This window comes from Drosophila hydei, unplaced genomic scaffold, assembly GCF_003285905.1.
Source record: "Drosophila hydei strain 15085-1641.00,03,60 unplaced genomic scaffold, DhydRS2 tig00008114-arrow-pilon, whole genome shotgun sequence".
NCBI classification, from domain to species: Eukaryota; Metazoa; Arthropoda; class Insecta; order Diptera; family Drosophilidae; genus Drosophila; species Drosophila hydei.
Genome location: NW_022045827.1, coordinates 8,319,961 through 8,340,548, shown reverse-complemented (window position 1 = coordinate 8,340,548; position 20,588 = coordinate 8,319,961). Strand labels below are relative to the sequence as shown.

At 37.6% G+C, this 20,588-nt stretch overlaps 2 protein-coding genes across 2 annotated transcripts; one reads left to right on the top strand and one right to left on the bottom strand.

Annotated features, from left to right (window-relative positions):
* Positions 1-13,214, bottom strand: LOC111596084. Its single transcript, XM_023310145.2, has 3 exons — positions 12,918-13,214; positions 5,786-5,971; positions 1-784 (listed from the first exon to the last, which is right to left on the bottom strand). Exons 1-3 carry the CDS (start codon positions 12,988-12,990, stop codon positions 570-572), a joined length of 474 nt encoding a protein of 157 aa, XP_023165913.1. The 5' UTR covers positions 12,991-13,214; the 3' UTR covers positions 1-569.
* LOC111596087 (intraflagellar transport protein 80 homolog) lies at positions 5,917-20,578 on the top strand. The gene is made up of 7 exons (XM_023310147.2): positions 5,917-6,003; positions 16,890-17,151; positions 17,220-17,676; positions 18,632-18,859; positions 18,922-19,301; positions 19,356-19,907; positions 19,984-20,578. The coding sequence occupies exons 2-7, from the start codon at positions 17,015-17,017 to the stop codon at positions 20,576-20,578; spliced, it is 2,349 nt and encodes a 782-aa protein (XP_023165915.2). The 5' UTR covers positions 5,917-6,003; positions 16,890-17,014.
* Positions 20,579-20,588: the final 10 nt, after the last annotated feature.

Genomic DNA, 20,588 nt, shown 5'->3' with positions numbered 1-20,588 from the left:
TAATCAATTTATTTATAAGACACCATAAAAAAAGTGCTTCAATTACAGTTACAATAAGTAATATAATATTACAAAGGTCTATAAAAGTATATGAATGTTTGGGTGTGTGTGAGTATGTGCATGTATGTGTGTGTGTGTGTGTAATCAATTAAATGAACCAATTGGCGTGCAAAACGTTGAGTAAATGAATTTTGAACTACAAATTTATTGATTGCTTAAGATCGAGCGAAGTGAAGAAACCTTTGAATGCTCTAAGCTACATAACATTTATAAATTTATGAAATTGTATTTGTATAGTCTGCATAAATGTTAATTTTATGATTTATATATAGCGAAGTGTGACTGCCAGCTATTCAGTGCTGAGTGTTTGTGCAATTTGCATAGAACTATTTGTATTAAAAGTTGTGTGGAGACGAATTAAATTAGATTTGAAAAAAATTTGCTGTTTGATGTGTTTCTGTATTCTGCTCAAAGGAATTTGTAAGATTTAAATTCAGTTTTGCATCATTCGCATCATGCAATTAAGTGCAGTCTCCTCCCACGTCTGCTCAGTTTTCCCAGCCATTAGCTCATTTGCATAGCTGCCTCAGCGCGGCGAGCAGCGGCAGCACCAGCAGCCCCACCAGACCCGACAGTCCGCCAGCCGAGTTGCAGCCATCCGTGGTGCAAGTGCGGCAGTAAACGGTCTTGATGTAGGATGAGGTCGTGTCCATGGCGCATTTGTCTGCCGGATCATCAACATCCTCGTAGAAGCAGGAGCGCGAAATTACCCGTTTGCCATAGACTGCAATGAAACAAATGTCATAAAAAACTTTAAATATTTGCTCGACAACCATTTTAATTAATATATATATACATCTATATAGATATGTACACTGCGAGAAAATGAATGTAATTTATGGGGCACGCTGCTCTTGCGTGGGCTACGACTTTGCTTCGGTTTGACTTATCTCAAAAATGTCATTTCAAATGTCGTCCAAGTCGTCGATCAACTGCTGCTGGCTAATGGCTTCCTGCCAAATAGTCGAGCCGTGAGGTAAGTGCAGCTGATGCAATATGCCATAGGTATTTTTTTTTCATATATTAAATAGCAAACAAAAATCAAAATTCAACAATTTTTAAGCTAAATATGGGCCTCTTTAGTATACATAGCATTCATGTTTGCAGTTAACAAGATTCCGTCTTTTTGGGGTCTAAATTGTCTGCTAATATAAAAATGTATTAATTCAATAGCTTATTGAGCAGATATAACAACTATTTAATAACTTATTCAGAGTCAATGTGGGAAATTTGTTAGATATTTCGTAATGTGGCTTTACTAAACAAGAGTGTTAATAATAATTATATTTCAGCAGTGGCTTAAGTTACGTGAGCTATAGATTCTATGTCCATTTGGCTGTTGCTAAAAGTATATTTGATGCGCATTACCGCTTTGATACGCTTCACACAAATAAGAATTAAAAAGTTAAAGTATTGCCTGAGCATGGCAAACCCTTTTATGACTCTTCTCTTAGAAGAAAATAAATGGGATCTTCGGGTAAGCAAATTTAAATTTTTGTGCATGTATTTGCATGTAGAGAGCAAAGAGTAAGCAAGGAAAATTGTGTATAGTGGAACTTCCTATAAGAATCAACCATTTCTGTTGAACGCTCGAAGCACAGTGATGTTGTTCATCGAACCTAAAAGTACGTAATCCGAGCAAAGACGAAGTTGTGTGTAGCCCAATGCACACATTATATGGGTTGGTTCTATATGAGCCATCTATGCATAAAAGTAAGAGACTCCAGCTAGCTGCACCCATCTATGTGGTGTCTGTTCAGGGCTTCATATGCATATCTCTTTAAAATTTAATTTTAATGATGCTGATTTATGCGAGAAAGAACTCTGCTTTTTATAATAAGTAGAAAACACTTCAAAGTGGACTACATAAAACATTTGTGAGTTAAAACTAAGCTAGATGTTTATAGAATTATCATTTAACGAGTATTAAGTAACTATTTATTAAATATGTATTTTTCACTATACAAGCTAAGCTTCTAAGAAAACACTTGTAATCCAATTATCTGATAAGTTGAACATTGCATACTTTACCAAGTTTTTGTATAAAAATTCAAAATCTTCTTTGTAGGCTGAGTAAGGAAATAAAACTTTGGAACACAATTGCCTTGGCTAAGCTTATAAAAAAATGAAGACTTTGGCTGACTTCAAAAAGCGAACTAACTAAGAAAGCTTCAAGCTAGACGATTGCTGTCAATGTGAAAGCTACATTAAATAAAAATCAAAGATAATAAACTATATTAAAGAACTGCGGTTGTACGGCAAAGAGACCACTGGCTAAAATGGGTTCAAGGCTTGCACTGCGCAAAACGCTTGCAACCTGAGCGCAAGCGTTGGCCAGGCCACACGACTCGACGCGGCTTGGCCAGGCTAAGCTAAGCTAGGCTAGGCTAGGCTAGGCTAGGCTCAAGCGGGCAAGCAAAAACGCCAACAGAAAATGAGGCCTCCAACTATGTCTAGAGCTGGCCGCAACATACACTGCCAAAATGAACGCGAGACTCGGCGAAACGAGACAATTTGCAATCAGCGAAACGGCAAATGAAAACCAGAAAAAATGCACAACAAATTGCGTTTCACAATGCGTGAGTGTGTGTAAGTGTGCGTGTGTATGTGTGTGCGTATTTCGCAAACAGAACACAAGAAAACAACAAAAAGTCAAGAAACGATATAAAACAAAATCAACTAAAATAAATCGCAATAAAATGAAATAAAACTTTAAAAGCGACTCAAAAAGGTGCGCGTTGACCATTTTTGTGATTGGCTCCAAGAAGCAGCAGCAGCAGCAGCGTTAAGCGTGCAAGCGAGACAGAGTGCACGCGCTGCGTGTGCGTGAGTGAAAGAGCGGGAGAGTACAAGTCTCTAATAAAATTGTTGACAATTGTCGCCTTATCACGGCCGCGGCATCAAACAAGGCACACAGAATGCAGTTGCCAGCTGCAGAGACCAAAGAAAATTGAAAATTTGCGAGCGCAAAGGAAACAGAACCGAAATTGCGCATACGCCGCGTGCGCGCGCTTAAAACTCGAGTTGGCAATGTTGCATTGTGTCATAAATTTAAATTTTAATTAATTTAATTATTTATTGATCGCACTGTGTATGCTGGCAACATTTTTCACAGCAACAACATCCACAGAGCCAACGCAACGCCACGCAACGCAATTGTCCAAAAATAGGCAAAAGCACAAAGACAACTTTTCGGTGCAGCCGAAATGCAACAAGTTGCAAAATATTTACACAGTGACGCACAGTGACAACTAAAAGGCAACGCACACTCACACACACGCAGAGATACACTCAAGCTAATAGCTAATTGCTTGGCTTGACTGTTAGTTTTATGGAATTATGGAATACATTTTTAATTTGACATTTGCCAAAAGCTCAGCCAGTCGTCGGCCCAAACTTCATAAGCAATTAATTTAACGGCACATAAATTGAGCAGCAGCAGTAGCCACTACTTATACTGCGGCAGCAGCATCGCCTAGTTGCATTTTTCTCAGACTAACATTCTGCCCCAGCCTCTGTCTCTGCCTCTCTGTCTCGTCTCTGTCTCAGCATCTGCCGCTGGCTCTCTACTCCCTGCTCATTGCCGTAATTGAGCGCTTCACGCTGTGCAACAACTTAATTAATATATATATATATATATGTTATATGTATCTATTTTTTTTTGTTTGTTTTGCAGCTTAGTTTATTTCGTATATTATGTACTCGCTTAAAGCTGAGTCTTGAGCTGAGATTTGCCGTTTGCAATTTTAATTGCCCGCCGCAAATCTTTGCAAATATTCGCAGCGCCAATTTGTAGACGCTTGATTGCAAAAATTTAATGGTGTTCATTAATTGGCCATAAGAAATTTGGCCCGCTCCAAGCCAGCCACTTGATCATATGCCAAGCGATAAGATTATTTATGTGCAACAGTTTGTTTGCACTTTTTTAATTAGCGAATTATAATTCGATTACAGCCAACTCAAGTTGAAGGTGGTGGGAACTGTGTGTGCGTGTGAGAGTATGTGTCTGTGTGTGTGTGAGTATGTGTGAGTATGTGTGTGTGTGTGGTTAAAGGAAATGAGAAAATGCAGCTGTTATATTAGTAGAGAGCTGGGCCATGCAAGGCGCAAGCAGCAGTAGGCAGGCGTATGGACTCGATCATGCTAAGCCGACGCTTCTAGTTCGAGCTTATTACTTATTAGTTCTATATGCATATAATACACTTAATATTCTATATTATATATATTTACAACAGTCACAGTCACTTAAAAAGGTCACAATAAAATAAAACATTTATTTTCTTCAATTTCTTTGAACTGAGTTTTAAATATAAATATATCTGAGATTTTTACAAAATATGAAAAAAGTAAATTTTCTTTTCTGTCAATATAATTTTATATAACCTTAGCAGTAGCTATAAAGAAATATATTATAAGAAATATATTATAGCTCTACTGTTTCTTAACTAAAAGGTTCAACATTTTCCATTTCAGAGAAAATCTTGTGCTTTATGCTTTATATGTAACTGACTTATATTATATACTTTCAATATTTGCCAATTTCTGTGCCTTATTTCTGGCGCATAAATATGATAAAATTATATTCCTAACAAATACAAATATATATATGCACATAAACAATTCTCATACTATAAACTCGCTTTTATCTGCTCAACTTTGCCACAAATTTGTGTTTAAATCACATTTTTATTAGTGTAAAGATCTTTTTTAATGAGCCGCAAATGTGAATCAACTGCAATAACTAGAAATTTCAGTTTAAATCGAAAAAAATACAAATTTTTTTTATTTTATTCTCTTGGCATTTGGCCCACTTAACAAACAACAATATAAACGGAAATGAAAATGAATAACTGTCGACGCTTCTGCTGCTGCTGCTGGCATGGACAATAAAAAATCAAAATCTATTCAGAAATATCAAAGTTAGATAAAAGTGCAACGATACGCAACGTTTGGCAAATTGAGCAGCGTCGGAAAATTCAATTTCATTTTGCTGGCGCATTTTATGTGCACTTTGTGTTTGTTGTGTTTGTTGCTTTGCTGCTTGTCAAATGCAAATGCCAACAAGCAGCACAATTTGCACTCGCCGCTGGCTGAACAATAAGCGAAATAAAAAGCGAAAAGTGCCCGTGTTGCGGTCGCTGCCAAAGATCGACGACTGCAACACGAATATCACTCATACGCCGCGTGTGTTGGCGTTGGTTTGCTCCACCGCCAGCCCGCCGCGCGCTGCTCCTCGCTGGCCACATAAATTTGCCGTAAATTAGCGGCGCATGCAACTGGCATGGCCCGGCTTAGGCCAAGTGTCGCAGCCACTTGTTCAGTTGCGCTTGCCACGCCCCACCTCGATCCGCCTCTCAACGCCCGGCTGCGTCAACGCCCAGCAGCAGCAGCAGCAGCAGCAGCAGCTGCCGGCAGCTGGAGTATGCGATCGAGCAATTGTCTCGTTGCGGCTGCCTCTGTGGATTTGTATGCTGCACTTGCCTGCGACTCTGTCAGGCCAATAAATCTCAATCTTGTTTGACGCTCTGTGGCAGCCAACAACAGGCGGCAGCGACACGAGTGTGAGCCACCGGTGGGTCGCCCCACTCACCCAGCAACAATGCCCATTGACAGTCCAGCGGGCAACGAGCTAAATAATTGCCTATCTCTGATCATTGCTGAGCCGCTTGTCGTTTGTGGCTTGTGGTTTGTGGTGGTTTAGTGGTTGTGTGGTTGTGTGACTTACCTTCCTGCACCAGTTTCTTGCAGACAGGTCGCGCATTCACCGATTTGACACCCACTGAATAGGTGCAATTCACATAGCTCCAGTAACGCTGCTGCTCCGAGATGCTGTCCGATTGAAAGGGATCGTTGCAGAACTCGCCATTCGACACATCTGTGGAACAGCGCCAGCAACGTAGAACTCCAGAGGCTGAAAATATAAGCGGATTCATGTATTTAAGTGTAAGTTCACATTTTCTTTAATTTTTTCATGAATTGCAAACTGCTCACAAAAACCAAAAATAATTAAAAATATGTATACCACGAGCTAGTGAAATTAGAGAAATGAGAGAGGCAGAAGTCGTGAAAGGCTCTATAAAATATATATGTACTTCATCCAGCTATGTGTGTTTTTATTTAATATTATTATAATAATAATATTATATATTTTGCATGATAAAATACAAATATAATATAATTTTAATTAAATGAATTCAATAAATATGAAACTTTAAAATGCTAGAAGAATGATTATCCATAAGTTTATATATAAAAAAATATATATAAATATATATATATATATATATATATATATATATATATATCATAATAATATCTAATATATCTAGCTTAGTGCTAAATACATTCAATTGTAAAAATTGAGGCGCAGTCAATAAATTAAATTTAAATTTTAATTTCTATAAATAAAAATAATTAGATTTAAATTTCTTACAACTATGATCTAATAATAAATTTAAATACAATTTAAGAATGTTAATATTCCAAGGCCAGCTAGGGTAAGTATGATTCATAGGATATAAATGCGGTGCATGTCACGTAGCCAGACTAAAACGCAATTATAAGGTATCAGTAGACATTACAGAACGTAAGAGAATTTTGAATTCCATTTGAGTAGAGTAATATAGAGATACATATATGTATATGCCCTCTAGGCAGCTGAGTAATTAGACAAATTGATATTCGATTTGCATAAGGCAAATGAAACTACTAATATACTTAGAAGCTACATCTACATCGCAATAATAACAATCCATCTTTATGTGTGTATCTAGACGATACTTAGCCAAGTTTAATCATAAACTAAGTGAGTAGTTTTCGCTCTAAATTGCAATCAGGCGATGATTTTGATAGCAAAATGCATAAATAATGTGCAATGGCGGAGATGCCTGCTGCGATTTGCTAGTTGGCCCGTTGGCGGTGGCTTTTGAAAAATGTGGCTAACTGAAATTAATTAGACACGGGAGCCTTTTGGCTGAGTTATTTATGGGACAGTCGATGGGAAAACTGCCTTATAAAAGTGTCAAAACTTTCGGCATTTGGCGTTGTTTATGCGCACGATTTAGCCAAAGAGCGTGTAAATAATTATTAAACATTTTATTTGCTGGCTGAAAAGCGGCTGCTGTTCTTAAAGTGGCATTGAAGTTTCTCTGGAGAGTGGACTATGGACCGACAGCAGCGGATGTTGATGACGACAATATATATATATATATACATAAATATATATATATATTTATCTATATATATGAAACTCGTTTGTGCGTTGCCAATTTAAACGTCAAACGTTAACGTTCAGGTTAAATGCACTTAACCAACACTTTGAGGTGCGTTTAAATGAAAGCTTAGATAAACAGCAAATGGCCACGCGGGGTAGCCCCGCGGCTAGCCGGGCAGCTGGCTGGTGCTTTAGACCAGGCCAAGCTGCGCGCAGCAGCAAACGTGTTTGCTACGCTCTTCCATTGGCTTCAGCTACATTTGGCCATAAACAACGAACATAAACATTACAATTTTGCGTGTGTTTTGAATAAGGCCGAAATGCAGCGAATTGAAATAAAATCGAACTTCATTTGGTATTGCTTGGAAATTATTATCATTTACAATATATTGAAATTAATTGACAGTTGAATTGTCAGATCGTTGGCCAAATTGTTTATAGGCGTGTAGCACTGTGCGCGCAGTTGCGGTGGCAGTTTACTAATGGTAATGACTGTAATTGTATGCAACATGAAAATTGATATTGTGCGCGCGTTTATGCCAAATGTTTTGGCAGTTCCAAATAGCGACCCCAAAATGCTTACACACAAGCTAATAAGCATACATATATAAGTGTATGTGTGTGTATATGTGTGCATGTGTGTGTATGTATTGTATGCGTAAGTAGTTTTCAACCGTCGCATAAGTCAGCTGCTGCTCGATTTACACAAAGTAAATACGTTTGAAAAGTAAAAGCTGAAATAGGTATTTTCCTCTTACGAAATGAAGTTGGATAGATATGAATATAATGTCGAAGAACACAAAGCTTATATATTTATGTATGCTCAATAAAACCATGCTAATTAAATTATAAGCTACAAATACTAATAAGAGAATATATAAATATCTACATAAATATATAAAAATATATATATTTGATTAACTGAATCAAAGATAAATCAACTTTTTGCCTTAAAAAATATGTTCAAAATAAAGATAAGCAAACAAATTTTAAAATATAATTAATGCAAAATTAACTCGCAGAATTTTTAATATGATTTCATTTACTTGCAATACAAATCTTTATTGGAGAAGTTCGACTTTATATTAATTAATATTGTATTAGTATAATAATATTATTAATACTAATACAATATTATACTACTATACTATACTATATACTAATATTAAATATTAGTTTTATTATTATTTTTATTTGCCTTTCAAGAAAATATTGTTGTGCAACAAGTGAAGCTGTTGAAAAACTGGTATATTTGAGGTAAAAATAGAATATTTAATATTTATTAATATATATATAAATGCGCTTTTACTTATTATAATAAGCATAAATGAGATCGCCTTGAGGGGAAGGTCTAGCCGTTGTAATCGCTTTAGTTTACACACGTTCAAGCTGCAGTCTTATAGACCTATTGACAGCCAAGTGATTTTGATGATTTTCTAGTCGGCTTAAGCGTCCATTGCTGTATTTCCGATATTATATGACTTATATAAGAATTTATTGAAATGCACAAATTTAAATCTTATTTTATGCCTCAAATATATCGACAGATTTTGCTCATATTTAAAATCTGTTTATCTATATTTGCTTATCATGATGCTAAATATCATATCATAGTTATTAATTTTCTATTTCAAATCAATAATGAAAATATTACACTCATTAATCTGCAATTTATACTACCTTTTATACTCATCTAAAGTCTAATAAAAAGTCTTTTTTCGTTTTCCGTCTAAATCTAGAGTTTATGGAGCTGCTTAAAAAAATAAACAATTTTCAGCAAACATTTAATGCGGGCGATTAAAAACGTTGTTAATGGTCGTCATATGGCTGTCTAGTTCTCAAAATATGGAATTTAATTCCAGGAATGAGTTATTTTTATATCTCTAAGCAAACCGTATAAGATAGACACAAGACTGACATATTTATTATTTAAAAGCGAAATAATATAAGATAACTATAGAAAATTATTTTCAGCCCCTTTTTTTACTCGACAAGCTCAAGCTGTTTATATATTCCGTTAATTACAGGCAATTTTCTTGGCTTTTCACTCCAAGTCGGCAAAACTTTTGAGGCCGGCAACATAAAATGGGGCGCGGCTATGCTATTAGCCAAGTTGAATGCACTTTGAGGCACTGTAACTTTATATGCATGACTTCTGGTAGGCAATGGCATATGCAAAAGTTGGCAACAATAAACTAAAACTTGGGCCTGCGACTTTCCCATGCACGCACACAGACACATAAACACATACTGCACACATGGCAAAGTTCACATGCAATTTTTGCATTAGCTCCACTGGCTTCAATAGAAATTTACTTCGGGTTACCGCTGCGAGTTGGAGCTGGAGGGTTTTGGCGCTTCAAAGCTGCAAGAAATGTGTTGATTATCCGGCAATCTGGTAACCCCCTAAAAGAGAGAGCGGGACAGATAAAAAAAGACCCCGCCACAGCCGCTGACATGCGGTTCCATATCTTAACCATAAAATCGACAACTTACGAGTGTGGACCTAAACGTTAGAAAAAGTGAGGGAGACAGGCGGTTAGCGAAGAGACTCACATAAGCCAGTCGAGAGGGTGGAAAAAAGGGAATTTAAACGGGGGCGCAAAAGGGGTCTGCATTGACTGCAATGCAATCAAAGTTCGTTCAACTGAAATTTACAAACGACAATTGCGACAACTTGTCGAACGTTTTGAAAATTGTTTTGAATGCTTGTATGATTTGAGCTGCATTATATGGAAATAAGCTGGTATTGTAAATACTTACTGACTTTCAGCTGACATAGAAATTCAAAATATTACCATATATATGTAAGGTATATAAATAAGAGCTGTAGATTCATCAGAGAGCTAAGTATTCACACCCAAAAAGCGTGCAGCCGCCTCATTGTAAATCTAAAACACGCGCAAAAATAAAAGTAAAGCATTTTGGTATGCCAAAAACAAAGTTGAACGACGAGCAGATACCCAGCACAAAGGTGGAGAATTGCCAAAAAAAGATGTGAGCTTAGAGCTAAATGGAATTTGACATATAAAACATAAAAAAGATGTTAAACATATTATATATTTTAATATTTAAATTTCCTTTTTTATATATTTAAAGATATATAAAAATTTATTTTTATTTTTATTTTTAAATTTTTTATATTCAATATTTTAAAATTTTATGAATATTTTTTATATGATAAAAATTCAATCTAATTATGAATATTAGAGAAATATGCCAAAATAAGATATTATTTATTGCACTCGTTAACATACCCTTAGATAGTCATTTAGATTACAGGGTATACGAAAATAATAAAAAAGATTCCATTGCAATGCTAGAAAATTATTTAATGACTTACACGTCGCACATTAAAATGATGACATTTTTACATGCTCTCGGTGTTTTGGGTGTGTTTTAGTTTGGATGACTTCAGGGTTGGTTCGCATTATAATGATTGCTCAGATTGTATCTCAAGCAAATTGCAATAAGCCCCAATGCTCTGACATGCAAGTCAAATGACAAATTGTTTCGCTTACTCAGTGAATTGCCTTAATTATGCGACTACTGCATAAGCAGAGGCGCATTCATCATCTAATTATTATTACGATTTTAATTATATACTGAATTTCTGCTTTACCTTTGACTTATGACAGAATCAAATGTTTTTCGTAAAACTTTTAGGTAAATTTGCGCACAAACAATTTTTGTTTTCTGTTTTTCTAACCCGCAATTTTTCGGAACAAATTGTAAACAATTTGTAAAAACAACTTGAAAAGAGAAAAAGAAAACAAGGTTGCAAATGGAATGTGTGCCAGACTGAAACTGTCAGGGTCCACAATTTTATTGAGGTGCGTGCGCCGAGCGAAGTTGCGAGTGGACACAATAACAGCAAAATTGGCTGACAGTGCGTCCAAAACAGAAGCCCACGCCCATTAAACTAACAAAAAAGAAAGGCAACACACATCAACTTCTAATTGAAGATATGACGACATCGTGAAGTTACAAGCTTCAAAAAAAAAAGAAACGTGGGCCGAGCTAAGACCTAAAATAGGCCATGAAAATTGAGTTAGAATATTTTTGATGACAAGAAATTTTTACTCTATCTTAGCTCAAGGAAACTGCGCAGTAATTTAGTTAACAAAATATATGTATATCAAACAGGTTAGAAGCCAGAATAACAAACATTTATTTTTAAAATTTTATTTAATGAAGAAAAAAAAAACGACGCAAGAAATCGATTTAGTTAAAAGCAGTTTCTTCTGCAACAATTTATTGATTGAAATTGGAAAGTTTTTGTGGAGTTTGTGCTAGAAAGCATTGAGGACTTTGGAACTGTGCATTTTTTTGTATCTTAAGCTTAATAAACATTTCTATTCAATTTAAAACGCTCTTGAAGCAACAATTTTTATGAACTATAAAGATAATACTAATTGAGAAAATAACTAGCTGCAGATATATTTTAATATTAAATAAATGGGTTTTAACTAATTTTCGTTCACTTTTTACAATTAACTAATCAGAGATAGTACAAATTAAAGCTATAAACCAGAGTTAAAATCTCTTCTTTGTTATCTTTACAGCGCATTTTTAAATTAAAACTAATTGTAGTATAATTGCATATATATAACTATCTAAGAAATATTTATCTAAATTTATTTCAATTTACAGAAATTTTAATTTAAACTCAAGTTTTTTAATATCTCAATATATTTTTGTCTTCTTTTACTGCAGAAAAACACTTATTATCCACACTTTTCCTTGGCTCATATGTCAATCCACTTCTTAGCCCTTTTATGGTTAAGCCAATCAAAAGTGTATAAAAATAAACTTGACTCGCCCTTATACCACTTGTTTCTTTCTTAATTTTTGTGCGACAATCCATTCTCATATAGATCTGTAACAGTTTCAATTCAATTAAATTCACCCGTTTGTTGTGTACTTTAATCAATTGAAGCTGGCTAGTTTTCTATTGCAGCGCGGAAAATGGGGCGCTCTTAATTCTTTAGAGTCTAGAAAATGGCACAGCCCATAGCGTACATGCACATATATAAATATATTTGTATATATATCTATAAGTTAGCCTCATTTAATGCGCTCTATTTATGTCGTAAGAGAATTTCTTCAATCTTTTAAGGTTGTGAAAACATTTTTCCACGCAGGCAGCAGGCCGCAGGCGGCAGGCTGTCAGTATTGAATGTATAAATAAATAGCATAACCGACAAGTGCATAAATATATAAATAAATCATGAAATAATCGGCTGCAGGCACTTGAGGCAATGTTAAGTATACGCCCCAGTGACGACAGTCATTATGGAGGCTCTCTGAGATGAGTGCATCTTAACAATAGCATTGATAATGCCCGACAGCTTATCAATTGAGGTCAAAGTGGAAATTGATTGATTATCGTTAAATAATAGCGCTAATTAATGAGGGTCACATTAAGCATACGCCACGAATGAACAATAATCAATGGAATATAATAGTAAAAAATCATTTTTCTTTCATTTAAAAGATGATTCTTGATAACCGAGAGACAACTTTTCATATTTCTTATTGGTTCACTGACCCCAAGCAAACCTCGAACCACTTGACGTGCACCAAGCACACTTAATTAGCAGCCACATTCATGCAAATGCACGCACAGATTGTGAACACCCACCTGCATTCAGGCTCAGAGCGAGGGAGAGCAATCCCAACAGGAGAACGCAGGAAGCGTAGGGTGACATGGCCATAAAGGGGTTAACAACTTGTTGAGGGTTTCTTATTTGAACTGTTGAGCGATATTTTCTTGAAGCTTTATATATATATATATTCGCCACACACACACACAAATTCACTATATTCACTGCTTTAGTATGCTAATTATTTCGTTAGATTTCAAACAATTCCGAATATCTCGCTAGAGCACGGCGAACGCATGCGACGCGTTGACAAACTGAAAGCGAACTGAATCGAAACTGAATACGAAAAAGCGCCACAAGTCGCAGGCAACAGAAACCAACGGGCAACGGGCAAAGTGAACCAATAACAAAACGAACGAGCTCGATGCTGCACGGTCGACTATGAGCTGGAAAGAGAAAGAGCGATTCGTTCAATGAGCTTCGTTTCAATCGTACAGCAGATTGAACGACACATTGAAAGCGCAGTTAACTTGTGTGTCTGTGTTTATGTGTGTGTTTGTGTGAGTGCGAGAGAGAGACGCAGCTACGCAGGGAGAACAGTTGAAGTGTCGCTAGATTTTATATTGAAGTTCGTTATTTGTATGGGTTCGGGTTGGGAGCTGGTTAAGCACTCGTCTATGGCTCGCACTTCTAATGGCTGCCACCACAAAGTAAACACTTGCAGTTTCAAATGCCGCACAGTGGGCACACAACTATGAAAACCATATCATATTTATTTCTCTAACCAGAAGTAATTACTATCTATATCTATATCTATATCTATATCTATATCTATATCTATATCTATATCTATATCTATATCTATATCTATATCTATATCGAGATCTATAGCTAGATCGAGAGCGAGAGCGATAGCGAGAGCGAGAGCTAGAGCTAGAGCTAGATCGATAGCTATATCTATAGCTAGATATCTATATCTATATCTATATCTATATCTATATCTATATCTATATCTATATCTATATCTATATCTATATCTATATCTATATCTATATCTATATCTATATCTATATCTATATCTATATCTATATCGATATCTATATCTATATCTATATCTATATCTATATCTATATCTATATCTATATCTATATCTATATCTATATTTATATCTATATCTATATCTATATCTATATCTATATCTATATCTATATCTATATCTATATCTATATCTATATCTATATCTATATCTATATCTATATCTATATCTATATCTATATCTATATCTATATCTATATCTATATCTATATCTAATCTATATCTATATCTATATCTATATCTATATCTATATCTATATCTATATCTATATCTATATCTATATCTATATCTATATCTATATCTATATCTATATCTATATCTATATCTATATCTATATCTATATCTATATCTATATCTATATCTATATCTATATCTATATCTATATCTATATCTATATCTATATCTATATCTATATCTATTCTATATCTGCAAATTACTGTACTCACTTTTGTCATCATTCGTCCCACTGTGCGTTTAGCCATTGCGTTTTCTTGCGCCATTGACGCTTAATGACAGTCGCACTCTGTCCGCTTGTCGCCTGCCAGTTTGTCGGTTTGTCATTCTGTCGCCAAGTTGCAATTGAATGCTAACTGCAAGTCCGTCCTCAACACCATCTAATCAAGCGCGGATTTTGATAAGGAAATGCAACGTTGGCACTTTGATGCTTGGGCTGCTTGGACTCAACTTCGCGCTGGAGAGGATGCCACCTCAGACAATCTCTGCTTCAATTTGTTGCAAACATTTTATGTGTTTTCTATGGCGTTGAGGTTTGTCTTTTATTGTTTTTGCTTTTTTATGTTCTTGCAACGGGAACTTTATGTGCTGAGAGTACTTCAACTAGTTATTCGTGACTCGGAGTACATTGACTTATAAGTTATATGACGCTGCTTAATATCTTTAGCTTGACATTAAATCCATTAGGCCATAGCAATAGTAAAAGGCAGCTAGGCACGTGCCATCTGGCTAATGCTTCCAATGAAAAGGAGCATTAAAAAACAACAAAATATTAAAAGATTATGAGAAAATATTTTCAAATAAAAATAATTTATGGCAAAAAGAATTCTTTCACATAAACAAGTTTTTCGAGATTTTCCAAATATTTTCTTAGTCAATTTTAAATTTTGAAAACAACATAAAGAATTTAGAAAACATTTAATGACAAAATATACTGAATATATATATATATATATATATATATATATATATATATATATATATGTATACAATATTTATATTTAGCTGTTTTATATATAGAGAAAGTATTTGTATATATAGCAAAGCTTTTGTTGTTTGTCTACTTTAGTTCAATGGACAACAAAATTACTGTTAAACACCCAACAACTTGACTAAATCCAGCCGAGAGTGGTAAATGGGCTTATCGAAAAAGACCACAACAGAAATATTTGTACATGGAATCCATCAAATTAGCTGAAAGGTTCAGTGAACACGCCCCAAATCGTTCGATATGCGCCTCGACACTGTGACAAGGCAGAAAAACAAAATTATTCACAAGACAAAGAAATGCTGTTCTTAGATGGGCATAGACCGATATCTACTGGAAGTCGGGAACGGTGGGGTATGAGGGGCTATGCGTAAGGTGCTTAGCAGGACAACGAGCCATCGTTAGTTGTCCTTTGGTAATTTCCCAATGCCAAACACCAAATTCCAATGGCTGTCCATGTGACAGCTGCATACAAATTAGAAAATAATTATGGACTGACGATTATTTATATGCTTGGCGGTTCTACGAACTCGATTGGGTCAATATTCTGGGCTTCAATTCTCGCTTGATGTTGCCCATATCGCAGAGCTAATTAAACGGAATATGCTTAATTACCAAGTCATAAAGGGTAGCTTAGATTAGACCCTAGAAGCCTTTCGTTTCGAAACTTCGTCAAGTTTTTCAATGACAAGCAGCACTCCCCTTTGACTGCAATTAACTTTGAGGCTTGTTACGCTAGCTCATGTAAATAATAAACCTTAGTTAATTATAGAGCTTTATAACTTAGCTCAAATCTCAGCTAAACCAGTTGAGTCGCGTTGTAAACTTACTTATCTATCAGAATAAAACTAACCACAGCGGAAATGGAGCTTATTAAAATAAAAAAAAACAACAGACAATTAGAATAATTAAGAAATTAAAAAACTTTGATGAAGATCTTAAAAAATGATGTCACGCTGGGGCGACAATACTTAATGTAATATAATTGTTAAACATTGTTTATACTCGGTGCTTAAACATTAAACATTAAGTTCGTACTTAAATCGGATCAGTTACGAGCAGCAAAAATGACTTTGGCATATAACTAGTTGAGCCAATGGCAACAAATGTTCTAGATATCTGGAGCTTGGATGCACTGCGAGTGTTGCTTCAGCCAGTAAGGGTCTTGGAGCTGAAGTTTATCCAAGCTTAAGTTGTCATCGAATGACTTAAAGCAAAGTTTACACTTCTGTTCAGAAGATTTCTAGCCAAAGAAATTAAGTTCTTAGAAATCTATTGCAGCATGCCTGATTAACAATAGTAAAATAATATTAAATAGTTGATAAATCTTAAAAAAAAAGTCAAAATTGTATTCAATAACTGCATTTTCTATAAATCAACAGCTCTGAGTAAGAGTTTTGTTAGGTTAAAGGCCTTTCCTAAGGAAGCTGCTTCAGTTATACTTCATTAAATTGGTATTTAAGTTTAGGCAGTCACATCATATATTAGTCCCTTCTCTAAAGCCTGTCAGCCACACGGAACACATAGACAAATATATACACATATTTCCTTTAGACTCTCGAAAACACCCACCTCTATGCATTTTACTTTACACCTTTAAAAACCACTTTTCATATCAATATTAAGAGATTAGTCATTATCGGAACCACTTGCTTAGCCAATACACAAACCTTCGCTTGCCTATCATTTGCAGCCCTGCGAAGCCTGAAAGCTAGAACAGCAACTAAAAACAATTTCCATGGCAACATACACAAACAAACCAGAAATAAAAATAGTTTCTATGAAAGAAGCCAAGCAAATTAATTGAAAATAAAAATAATGAAACTGAAAACGCGCATTTGCAAAAGAAGCTCAGCTACAACATCGGAAGCCCCGCAGGAGCGCAGCAAACAATTTACGAGCTATCCGCTGCGATGTGTGGATTGGAGCAGCAATGAGGAGATCTATTTTGTCAGGTAAGTGGCAGTGGAAGTGTGGAAAGTATCTTAAGTACTTAGAAAGTATCTCGAACAAATGTTAACAGCGACGATCATCAGATCTACAAATGGAGCGATGTGAGTCGCGATTCTGTGGAGGTGGCCAAACTGCCGGATGACTTCATACCCACGGATATGCACTGGCTGCTGTTGGGTGGTCGCAGCAGTGGCGGCGGCAAGGGCAGCGATACGCTTCTCATTTGCAGCAACGATGGACGTTTCATTATATTGAATAAGAGCGCGCGGGTCGAGCGCAGCATTTCCGCCCACACGGCGGCAATTAGCTCGGGTCGCTGGAGTCCCGATGGCGCTGGCCTCTTGACCGCAGCAGAGGATGGTGTCATCAAGATCTGGTCCCGCTCTGGCATGCTGCGCTCCACGGTCATACAAAGCGACGAGGCGATCCGCTGTGCCCGCTGGGCGCCCAGCTCGACGGCAATTGCTTTCAGCCAGGGTGGCCACATTTCCATCAAGCCGCTGGCAGCCAATAGCAAACTGATAAGGGTGAGTTAGCTAGGGTAGTTATTGGTGACCATGTGATACAGGATTGGAGTTCTAGAAGCCATTTGTGCGCATAAATGTTGAGGCAATCAGGTTTGCCTGTGCATAGCATTTATTTCTAGAATTTGTATTATATATATTTTATATATATTCCCTAAATTGATACATATCGATTTTCAGTTCCATTAATATCGATTCTTCTTAGCGTTTCCAAGAGACAGAATATATTGTTATGCTCATCTGGGTATATAAGATATTCAAAATATAAATATTTCTGCGAAGCTTAATAAATATCGATTTCTAAGCTTATTATTTAGACATTCCTCGAGCATATAGTGACTTGCCCTTGGTTTGTTCTTTGGAATCTCTGCTTTATATCATTCTTCAAACAAATGTTATACAAGAATTTATTTTAAATCGAATAAATCTCTAATATATATATAAAAGTATAAAGAATCGATAAATATCGATAGTCAAACGAGTTGCAAGGATACTTACGCAGCTTCCAAAATGAGCCCAGATATTGTTGAGCAAGCGAGCAATATGCTCAGGCTCATAATATATACATCAAATACCTGAATATATAGCTATATATAGTATAGATGGGCGATGACAACTCTGACCAGAATCTCATTATATTTCAAATCCCCTTGTTAAAGAAGAATACATGCATAAACTACATAACCACGACAATGCTCTAGCACTAAGCCTACTGGATGACTCAAGCAAAAGATTACATGTCCTAGACCTACCCCACAGAAATAGATAAATATGTAAAGTAGTTAAATATATGGATTGATCTCATTGGAGCCCAAGCCATCCGATTGCTTAATATTATTTTTAACAAATTTGTTTATTGTCTAGTATAAATAAAAAAAAAATGTTTCAAATCTAAACTTTCAATTAGTTAATTTTTAGATAATAAAACAGAGTTCTATACTTTAATTGTCCATTGCAGTGGCGCGCCCATGACGGCCTGGTGCTGTCGCTGAGCTGGTCTGGGCAATCGAATATTATAGCCTCTGGCGGGGAGGACTGTCGCTTTAAGATTTGGGATGCGCAGGGCGCCAGTCTGTATACGAGTGCGGCTGAGGAGTATGCCATCACGAGCGTGGCCTTCAATCCGGAGAAGGAGCAGCTGCTGGTGGGCACCTTCAACATGATCAAGCTGTGCCACAGCACGGGCGTAAGTGACGCAGTCGAGTGGGCACATGCCTAAAAACTATCTGAACTAACTCTGCCTTGCAGTGGTCCTATAGCAGTGCACGCTTTACGGCGCCTAGCGTGGGCTCGTTCTTCACATTGTCCTGGTCAACGGATGGCACTCAGGTGGCCTGTGGCACCTCCACTGGGCAGCTGATCGTCGGCTATGCCGTGGAGCAGCAGCTCATCTCGCGCAACTTGAAAGCAACGAGCACGGGTCGCAAATGCATTGCTTTGCAGGACATTTCCAATGGCACCAAGGATGTGCTGGAGTTTCCACAGCGCGTCATCAACTTTGCGCTGGGCTATGGCCACTTGGTGGTGGCCACCACCCATCAGCTGCACATCTACAACGAGAAGTACATCAACACCCCAATCATCATTGATGGCCGCAACGATGTGCGCGTCATTGAAGTGGCCAAAAAGTGAGATCAAAGTTGCACTGCGATTGGTAGGCTCTGAACATGCTGCACTTTTAGGTACTTCATGGTGCTGGATGCCACCTCCATTTGGGTTTACACATACACAGGTCGTCTGCATCTCAATCCTCGCTACCCGGGCTCGCAGGCGCAGCTGCCGCTGCTCAATTGGCGCTCCATTTCACTGGGCCTCGACGTGCTGGCTATAAGAGACAATTCGGAGACTTCGCTGCTGCATCTTTTTGACCTGATGCCTGGTGCCTCACGGCAATATGAGCCGCAGTCGCTGAGAGCCAAGCAGCAGCTGGCAGAGATCGCTGCCTGTCGTGCCGGCAGTGCGGACGACCAGTTCATTGCCTTCATTGATACCAATCGAGAGCTGTACATTAGCGAGACGCGGAACATTAACGGCAACTCGACAACTGATCGCGTGGTCAATGGCGCCGATGAGATCTACAAGATCGGCACCCAGTTGACAGCCATCAAGTGGGCCAGCGAGACGAACATCTTGGTGGGCGTGCACGATTCCTGCTACAGCATCTGGTACTGTCCCGGCGAGGGCTCTGCCGATCCCACAATCATTGCCCTGACCACCATTACCCTAGACACGGCGTAAGTTCGATATGCCCCATCTTCTTGCCTCCTCCTCAAATCCCATCTTCTGGAAACCCTTTCTCCTACCTTTCAGTGAATTTGGCAAATACGTGGCCATCGATAGCTTCGAAGATGCCGTGATTACCTTTCGCTGCGCTGGCGCTCTGCTGCCTGTCAACGTGAATATCTACTGCGAGGTTCTGCATCGCACGCTGCAGGAGGGACAGTGGCAGCAGGCACTGCGAATCTGTCGGCTGGCGCAGCATACGAGTCTGTGGGCCACGCTGGCTGCTGTGGCCACCCGCAAGCATCAGCTGCAGCTCAGCGAGGAGGCCTACTCGGCAGCTCTGCAGATCGATAAAGTCAGCTATCTGCAGCACCTGAAGACGCTGTCGCCATCCAGTGCTGAGCAAATGGCCGAGAACTCGCTCATGCTGGGCAGGCTGCTCGAAGCGGAGACCATACTGCTGCACAATCGCAAATATGAGCAGGCCGTAGCGCTGGCACTGCGCATGCACAGCTGGAAACGTGCACTCGAAATAGCGCTGAAGCACCAAGCGGAGCAGCCCGACCTGGAGCTCGTGCAGCGCGTGCTGCAGCAGCGACAGCGCTATCTGAAAGCCTTGCAGCGCGAAGAGTGGGATGCACTGTTTCTCAGTCAGCTCAAGGATGATAATGCTAGTGAATAAAGCTATTGAT

Bases quoted from the DNA above. Each gene is read 5' to 3' on its own strand.
- LOC111596084 (XM_023310145.2), bottom strand. From the start codon at position 12,990: ATGGCCATGTCACCCTACGCTTCCTGCGTTCTCCTGTTGGGATTGCTC. The intron at 5,972-12,917 runs GTGGGTGTTCAC...TTATATTTTCAG, and splicing joins CGCTCTGAGCCTGAATGCAG to CCTCTGGAGTTCTACGTTGC. The intron at 785-5,785 runs GTAAGTCACACA...GTTTCATTGCAG, and splicing joins CAAGAAACTGGTGCAGGAAG to TCTATGGCAAACGGGTAATT.
- LOC111596087 (XM_023310147.2), top strand. From the start codon at position 17,015: ATGAAACTGAAAACGCGCATTTGCAAAAGAAGCTCAGCTACAACATCG. The intron at 19,302-19,355 runs GTGAGATCAAAG...CTGCACTTTTAG, and splicing joins GTCATTGAAGTGGCCAAAAA to GTACTTCATGGTGCTGGATG. The intron at 19,908-19,983 runs GTAAGTTCGATA...CCTACCTTTCAG, and splicing joins ACCATTACCCTAGACACGGC to TGAATTTGGCAAATACGTGG.